The sequence below is a fragment of the Haplochromis burtoni genome, unplaced genomic scaffold, assembly GCF_018398535.1.
Source record: "Haplochromis burtoni strain Fernald_Lab_line unplaced genomic scaffold, NCSU_Asbu1 Contig_1251, whole genome shotgun sequence".
NCBI lineage: Eukaryota > Metazoa > Chordata > Actinopteri > Cichliformes > Cichlidae > Haplochromis > Haplochromis burtoni.
Window position 1 is genome coordinate 10,906 of NW_024583612.1, and position 8,792 is coordinate 19,697.

Here is an 8,792-nt window from a genome sequence, read left to right on the forward strand (position 1 = left end):
ACACACACACATATATATATTAGCGCTGTCAGCGTTAATCTTGTTAAAATGACATTAATGCCATAACCACATTAATGCGGCAAATCTCCGTTAGCGAGTTTTCGGGGATTGCCCCCGTGTGTGGGGCTGGACTGTGCTAACGCATTGACGCTGTGAAGCCCACGGGGCGATCCGCTACAATTTTGCTTCATAATAATCTTCCATAGAAAATATCCTGATCATTCCCATGACAAACAGCAGCAGATAGGATCCAAGATTAATCAAAAGAAACGATTTTTACAAATAAAATAATCTTTAAAACCCAATAAGTGCAAATTAAATAACTAATGCAGTGTAAGTGTAACCCAAAAATAATATGTTTAACCCTTCATAACTCTGTGGAGTCAGAGGAGTCAATGAATCCACTGATAGGAAAGCCTAGTTTTAGACCATTTATTATTTCATACTTAATCTTCACACTGTGTGTTTCTTCTGTGACGCAGGACTCAGAGGATTAGGCATCGAGTCTCCACAGGTCTTCCTGGTGTCCAGCTTTGAGCTCCACCTGTACCACTTCTCTCTCTTACATGAGACCTTAGACAGAGACCTTCCTGCACACAAGAGAGATGCTCTGCTGTGTGCCACGCCCAACATCAACCCAGAGATCATCAGGAAGAAGAAACAAGCTCTGAAGTCCAAAATAAAATACTGGGCTACTCTGTCTGCAGCTGGAGCAGCTGTTCCAGTTCCTGGTCTTTCTAATGTTGTTGATGATGTTTTGCTGGTTGGTGTTGTCACAGATTATGTTCATGCATTCGGTCTCGATATCCCGTCTCTGAAGAGACTTTCTGCCAGAACAGGTGTGCCATATGCTGATCTGTGTGCTGTCATCATTTCACCACTTGCTGCAGCAAACATAACTACAGAGCTCCTCCTGAAGGTGATAGCCCAACTTGAGTCCGTAGCTGCATTAATTGCGGCAGAGAAAGTATTCAGATGGATTCCATTTATTGGAATTCCAATAGCCATGGGTCTCTCTAGTACCAAAACTTACAAAATTCTGAATTTGATCCTTGATAAGCTCACTGAAGATGCTCAGAGGGTGTTTAAAAAAGTTTTAGTCTGAACACATCAGTGTGAATTTGTAAATTAAAGATGAATGAAACTTAAAAAAGTTCAAATGAAATTAATTAAAATCATTAAATACAAATATATTGAAACCAAATCATGTTGCAGCTGCACATTTGAGCCATTATCCTACTATAGCTGATAAATGTATCAGAGGCCTCAGCAGGTCTCATTTCTTCTCATCACATCAATACAGGAACAAATGTGATGTTATTATTCAGATATAAACTGCGTAGAAGAGCTACTGAAGTTTTTGTGTGAGCTGGCCATCTGAGCTGCATTTCCTTGACCAAGGGCTGCATCTCCACAACTTCTTTCCTCCTGAGAGAGAATGTGATGTCCATCTTTTGGGTGATGAGTGCCATGTTCTTATCCCTCTTCTTCATTTCATCTTCCAAAATGCATCTTTCATTTTCAAGAGACTCATCATTGTAGTTTTCTGGGGCATCAGGGATAAAGTTGACTTCACCTCGCTTTGGTTTCTTTAAGGAAAATCTATTTGAGCCACTGTCATCTTCTTCCCCTCTTCTTTTTCGATTGACTGCAACTTCACTACATCCAGCTTGACTTAGCTTGGAACGGTAGTTGCCAAGCTTGAACTTAATGCTTGTTGCCCAACCATCATATCCTGTGCCATTGCCAGGCTCTTTGAGGCAGGGATGTTTGGAAACTAGCTCCTGTGCAACAGATGTTATTTCATTCTTGTCAGGGTACGCTTTGATTGCAAACATTTCTTGTGCCAGCTTGTGTAGAATTTCCATCTTGATGTCTCTTGTTACACTTAAATTTGCCCCTGCTTTCTCATATACCTCATTGCCCTTGCGAAGTTTTAACGCTACATCATAGGAAAAGGTTGGGATAGGAAATGGATTTGGCCACTGTGAAGTGCTACGCATGTAGGTCTTTGTGGATGAGGATGGGCTGAAAGAAGATGCTGAACTCACACTGGCTGTATCAGTAGATGAGATAGCGCTATGATCAGATGGAGTCTGTGGTGGCGAGGCTGATGCATTTTCCTCCCAAATGAGGTGCAACACTGCCCGTCCAGCAGGTAGCTCCTTAATATCCATCAGGTTGCAAAGTGCGTTCCCAAAATCTGGGTCTTCATATTGTATTGCAAAGTCACCTTCAAGTCCAAGCTTTGCTTGTAGTTCATCTTGAAGCTGCTTCACAGATTCTGGAACAGTGGACAGTTGGATTTTTCTGATAAGTTTTGGACTGACGTGGACTCGCAGTAACAGGCCTGTGAAGACAAACCAAAAAAGGGCGCAATCCTAAATAATTGACAAATTCAAAGTAATCAACTGAAAACTATTTAAGAATAATACATACCATCACTTTCAATGCAGGAGGCACGTAACAGGTGTCACCATCAGTTGTCCATCTACGCAGTATTCAGCTAAAGGGTGGTAATCATTCAAATCTTCTGGGTCAAGTATTTCCAGATCTTTGTAGCTGCTGTCAAGCCGATATGATCTGTAGTGTTCCATAAACCAAGAGGAGAGCTTTGTAGCAACAAATGACACTTTCCCAGAGTCTACCAAAATGTTCAGTATCTTGTAGAATTCAGGTAGTCCACTCAGTTGTCCTGATGAAATGATCATGCCTTTAACATACTGGGTCCCATACAGATAAACACATTTAGCAAATGACACAGCTTTTACCTGTGGATATTTCAGTTTCAAGCACTTCTGAAGATTTTCATTCAAGAAACAGATGTCAACTGTGTCAATATTATCAACATGCAGACTTGGTTTAAAAAGACTGTGACCATCTAAGAAGTATGCCATCATTTGTTGATGCTTTGAAGAAAGTGTTAGTAGTATATTCTTAAAGCATTGGACATCATGCACAGTTTTCTTGAAAAAGTTGTGCTTAGATTCAAATCGAATAGTCCACAAATCAACTAAGGGACCAAAACAACGCACAAGATGACTATAATGTTCAATATAGTGGTGTTTTGGCTTCAAATTAAAATCAGGAAAAGTCTCTATCAGTAGTCGTCGATGATCCAATATTTTGGTGTCCAAGTATGACAATATTTCTTCTGATAGAGTTGTTGAGACAACAATCTCAACAAGCTCCTTAAGGTCCATCAATACTTCCCATGATGGCTCATGTTCTGGTATACGGGTCCCAATGATAAAAGGCAGCAAACGCAAAAGTGTCCAGTTTTCATGTCCATTGCCACTCACTCTTCCTGTTCCAAAACTGGCTTTTGTAATTTGTTGTGGCTTGTTGAGCTTATCAGAGAATTTATATGGAAATGATTTTATACGTTTGTTTAGTCCTTCAAATGTAATAAAACCCTTTCTGATTAAATCTTGAAGACACAAACACAATTCCACAGGGACAACACCTTCAAAGAAATCATGTAATATATCTGGAGGAAATCCAGTGACTGGATGAAAATAGGACAACGCACTTAAGGCACAGGAACCTTTGACACCACACACACTTTGTCTTTGACCATCCTCAAGCTCTTCTAGAAAAATGTTATGCTGTTCCACAGTTCTTAATGGAAATTCTGTAGGATCAAGAGCTGCAATCTGATGTTTATCAATACTACAAAATCGACAAAATTTGTCGACATTAAAGGACTCCAAAAAGCCTGCAAGGCTGTGAGCCCCAAGGTTATCTGCACAGACACAAAATACAGTTCCCTTTAAAAAACTATTTAAAGATTCAACATACACCCCTGTGCTTTCAAGACATTTTAAATCCTCAATGAGTGGATAAAGAAAAGCATCATACCCAAACTGTTTAACGTCTACACTTTTACCAAGAAGAGCAAGCTGTATTGAGTGTAATGTAGAACGAAACCTTGCAGATAAGTTGAGTACAACCCAATAGACAGCAGTTATTTTATGAATTTTTCGAGATGTTCCTAAAGGGTTGCATATTTCAAAGTCGTCAATATACAAAGCTAAACTAATGCAAGTATCTTGCAATCCTAAAAGCTTGTTGTTTTTGAAATACTGCCCATCTCTAAATGATCTGTAACCTTCACTAATTTCTTTATCAAATGCTAACTTTTCAAAGAAACTTTTCTCTTTCAATAAGTTCTCCAAGACCTGGTTTACTGAGACATAAACAAATGTATTTCTAGTTCTCGCTTTGTAGATGTACTCTGTAGGCTCAATTACATGAAAATTATTCTTGAAATAAATATTTCTCTTGTAATCAGTAGATAATGCACCTTTTGGTTCTGTTGAGATAATTAATGGGTTGGTTTTGAAAAGTGCATCATTTATATTTTTAATTACATCATCATCTGCCTCAATGTTCTGTTCAGCAAGCACCTCTTTGATTCTTTGAAATGAATGAACCTGAGAAAATTTTAAAATGTCACTAATTTCCTCAATAATTCTCTGCAAAGCACTTTTAGAAACATGTAACAAAGTTTGCATGCATAGAAAAAGTCTAGCTATTTTATGTTCAAGACATTGGTAATCTACAAACTCATTGTCCTCTTTATCACTTGATGCTACACCTGAACCACTTGGTAATGTCTCTGGCTCCTGAGAGGTATTTAAGGATTTATCAGGGGAGCTACTTTCACTAGGACATGCATTTGCATGAGAAATCAGTCTAATACAGTTTTTTATATCTTTTGAGTTTTTGTGCTTTCTGCTTGTGTGTGACGTAAAGGTTGATAAATTGTTGGTAGCATAGTCACATTTTTGGAAAGGACAGGATACAGTCTGATTTTTTTTAAGTGCCTTAAAATATGTGAAATAAATGTATGCTGTGAGCAGTTTTCCTTAAATTCACAAAAATCACAAAAAAATGTTGAGATCTCCTGCCTTTTCTTAGCCCTGTTGTGTGATCTGCTGAGGTGAGACTTCAATGCCCCTCGTGTCCTAAACGAACAGACGCAGTCACTGTAAACACAGGGCAAATGAAATCCTCTTCTATGTCGTAGCTGGTGATGTCTTAAGAGTACTTCTTGGCTTGAACAGACAAAAGAGCAGAACTGGCACTGCATACAAAAGCTATAATGAGAAGAGAGGAGAGGACAGTGTCAACAATTCAAAAGAAACCTGAATTAATCTCAAATTACCAAAGTTACATTACCTGATAATGTGTTTGGGGCGGGGGGAGGCACTCCTGTTCTGATTCCTCTCCTTACCAACTCCTCATCAGTCCCTCATAAATCAGGACAAGCAGTGGTCTGGAGTTGGCTTTTAATTCTCTAAATAAATAAAAATAGCAATTAGTTTTAAAATAAAATACCAGCTTCCTGACATTACTTAAGAATTTTTTTCTCCTGTCCTAATTTTTTTGGCTCACTAAAGTGAGCTGATTCTGCCTTGTAAAATGCCATGTAAAACAGTAAAACAAATAATTTACAAAACATACATTACATCAAATGTTTAATTTATTTAATTTATTATTAACAAATTGTATTCTACATGGAATGCACCAACAGTATACTGGGATGTATTATGTAAGCCAAGGATAATTTTGTGTGATTGGTTTTACAACTTAGAATGACAAACATTGGATTGAGAGTATGAGTGGGATAAAACTCCTGAAGCATCTGTTTAAATTATCAGTGCATTTATTAATGGTGCTCCATAAATAAACCAAAACAATGTTGTTTTGTGCATAACAAAAAGCTCACAATTGTGCAGTCAAAATGTAAAATAAAAGACGCTGAGCATAATAACAAAGACAGATTTTGCAGCTGCTCTGTTCCCAGGTTCTACTGCGCAACTGACAGCCTGGAGTTTGAAATCCTCTTTGTAACCGTGTCTCTTACAGGTGCCATTTATGGTCCTTATACACATAATATGGTAATATTACGTTGAAGCAGAGTACGTATCACTCTGCGAGGCTCCTCGGTAGCCGTAATGCTCCAACAATCCATCAAGCAGTGCAGCTTCATAGCTTACCAAAGTCGTACCAAAACATTTTTTGACATATTTTTTTAAGCTGTGTACCACATAAAATTGGTTCGAGGTCAGCAAGCACAACCAGAATTCATACATAAGGCGCACTGTCGATTTTTGAGATGAAAGGATTTTAGGCCGTGCGTCAACGCGTTAGCCCGGTTAGCTCATGTTATGGTTCAAAATATTGGGGATGGAGACAAGAGAAAAAACCACAATAACAACACTGGTCCGGCCGGGTTAAGTCAAACGATGATTTTAATGAACACACGCGTGGGAGATGGACACTGTATGCAGACAGCCTCAGATCTCAAAATGGTGGAGCATTGCTCAAACTCTTATAGCCTCTGGTTCTCCCACCTTATCATAAAAGCCTAAACATTCACATGCTTTTCTCTCACACGGCGCCTAAGCTACGACCTTGGCTCCCCGTTTATCTGCTCCTGCTGAGATGGGGCAGAAAACTCCAGCATGCTCTGTTCTCTTCTAATCAGACAAATAAGGCGATGACTTTCTGCAAACAGTATTTCTTATAACATCATAAAACAATATCATTCATCCACAATAAATCAGCAGTCTAATGTAATGCAAATCAGTTTAAAATGCAGTTGTTATCAGCTTCTTCTAATTCAGGAGAATAATGCAAACTAAAACTACATAATAATTCACAATCTTTAATTAGGGGTATAACATGGCATAAAATAATATTATAATCTAACAATTCCCCCTGATGAGGTCATTAGAATAATGACCTCACCAACACCCTTCAATTTAGTGTGGCCGGGTTCATCTCTTCTTGCATCCTAGGCGTCCTCTTGTCCCCCTTGACGGGGACCATATGTAAGATGACCTCTGTGTTACGCAGTTCAGATGCAAGAAAGTTAGATTTACACACAACTAGCAGGTACAGATGACACTCCCATCACCTTCTCCCACAGCTTTATTTTGGTGTTCCAGTTTCACCTTTATCCCACCTCTTCAATCGTACTTAGACTAGAACCTCTGTCAAGGAGCTTTTAACCTTTATTTTATTGCTGCAGCTACCAGTGTCTGTCCAGTTGGGTGATTCTCAGCTTCTTTCTTCGACCTCCGGGGTTAGACCACCCTTTAGTCATTGCACAGTTCTGGGGATTATTCTGCCCCGATTTCAAACAAGGATCTGTGTGTTTTGGGTCACCGCCGTGTCCCCCTTTTTGCCAAGAGCCTCTCGAACCTCGTTGGTCTGGTGTTCCTGGTTTTCGCCAACCCCTTCATGGTTATTGCTGTGTTTGTGGGATCCATGTTCTCCAGGAGCCCAAACGCCATGACACTTGACCCAGTTGCTGTCTCGGCAGTCCCTACATCTGTCTCTGCTGTGAAGGGTCCTCACATCTCCGTGCCCGTCTGGTGTCTGTTCCTTTCTCTGCAAGAGACAGAAAACCAAAACACCTCTCTCCCTAGCCTTGATAATCTAATATTGTTATCTCTGACTTCTATGATTCAAATTTGGTTTAAAATCATTAGATGTCCCAGGACTTATTCTAATCATATCCTATGTGTGTGTAAGCGTGTCTGCATTTAGCCCTCTGCACTCAAAGTCAATACCTGCAATATATCAGTCCGGACCATCACGCCGAACGAAGCTTATGACCTTCAAAAGACCAAGTGCCAACTCATCATAAGCACAATTGCAAGATGTATCTGAAACTTATTAATGTTGTCTAATTAATTCAGTTCATTTCAATGATTAATGCTTAAACATGGAAATAATGATATATAATATTATGCTTCTCACTGATTCTCTACAAAAGACCGTAAACTTCTCGGGCCACCTATTAGCTTAAGCTTTACCATTCCTAAGTTATTAAAGACACAAATGAAGTTATAAAAATGTTCAAAAATCCTTGTTTGATGTTGAAACACCAACTTCCCCCCCTTTTTTGACACATTCCAATGTGTCAAATCAACAGAACTAGAACATTAAAAGAAAAGGTGAGGCAGGCACCACGTTACCCAGAATATTAAGTTGATCTGCGTGCAATGTTCTGACTCAAGTATTTTTAATATTTTAATGAATATCGTCTAATTAACTGCCACTACTTATACCTAGCAAAAGACATAATTGAATAAAAATCACAAAGAATAACATGATTATCAGTGGTGTGTAAGCGCGTGCGCCCTCCATTTGCTCGCAAGTCACTCCACAATCCATAGATCAGTCAAGACATCGCGCTGACTGTAGCTTTTGACCCTTATTACTTGAGCGCAACTCTATAATGAGCAACAAACTGCAATATGTATAAAATAATCATGGTTACCCCTGCAAAGAAAAATTATACAATATCCTAACACTTGTAAATAAGAAGATAATCGAGGTTATAACAATCACTGGACACAAATGTTAGTATAATACTCAAAAGCTTCTAATAAATGATCGTCAATGCAATGCTTAGTTGCATGATTCTCATGTTAAAATAACAGTAAAACACCCCCTTTTTCCCGTTTAACTTGACACATAAACGTTTATAGATGGCTCTCTTAAATTTGACTTTCCCCTGGTTTCTCCTTCACTGACCACAGCAGGGGAAACTCTGCTATGATCAGCCATGAATGCAGCTCACCTGATTCATCACTGAGCTCCACCATCACTGGCGTCTGACAGGGTGGCGCTGCAACTCTTCCTTTAATGTGTCTATTTTCAATCTGTTAATTAGAGTGCTTAAACATGAAGCAGACTACGTCCACAACAAGTAATACAGCTGTAAATGTGGCCAATTATCAATCTATTACCAATCAATAACAACAGATAGC

General features: G+C 39.0%; 2 protein-coding genes across 2 annotated transcripts in view; one reads left to right on the top strand and one right to left on the bottom strand.

Moving 5' to 3' along the window:
- LOC102298646 (interferon-inducible GTPase 5-like) overlaps positions 1-1,367 on the top strand; it is a 12,112-nt gene extending 10,745 nt beyond the window's left edge. Inside the window, exon 4 of the mRNA XM_042216770.1 lies at positions 483-1,367. Within this exon, the coding sequence (XP_042072704.1) occupies positions 483-1,105 (623 nt within the window). The 3' untranslated portion in view covers positions 1,106-1,367. The remainder of the gene's footprint in view (positions 1-482) is intronic.
- Positions 1,367-8,792, bottom strand: part of LOC121813190 — a gene marked incomplete at its 3' end in the record, with an annotated part of 44,373 nt that continues 36,947 nt past the window's right edge. Inside the window, 2 exon segments of the mRNA XM_042216771.1 lie at positions 1,367-5,102; positions 5,185-5,302. Of these exon segments, the coding sequence (XP_042072705.1) occupies positions 2,448-4,517 (2,070 nt within the window). The 5' untranslated portion in view covers positions 4,518-5,102; positions 5,185-5,302.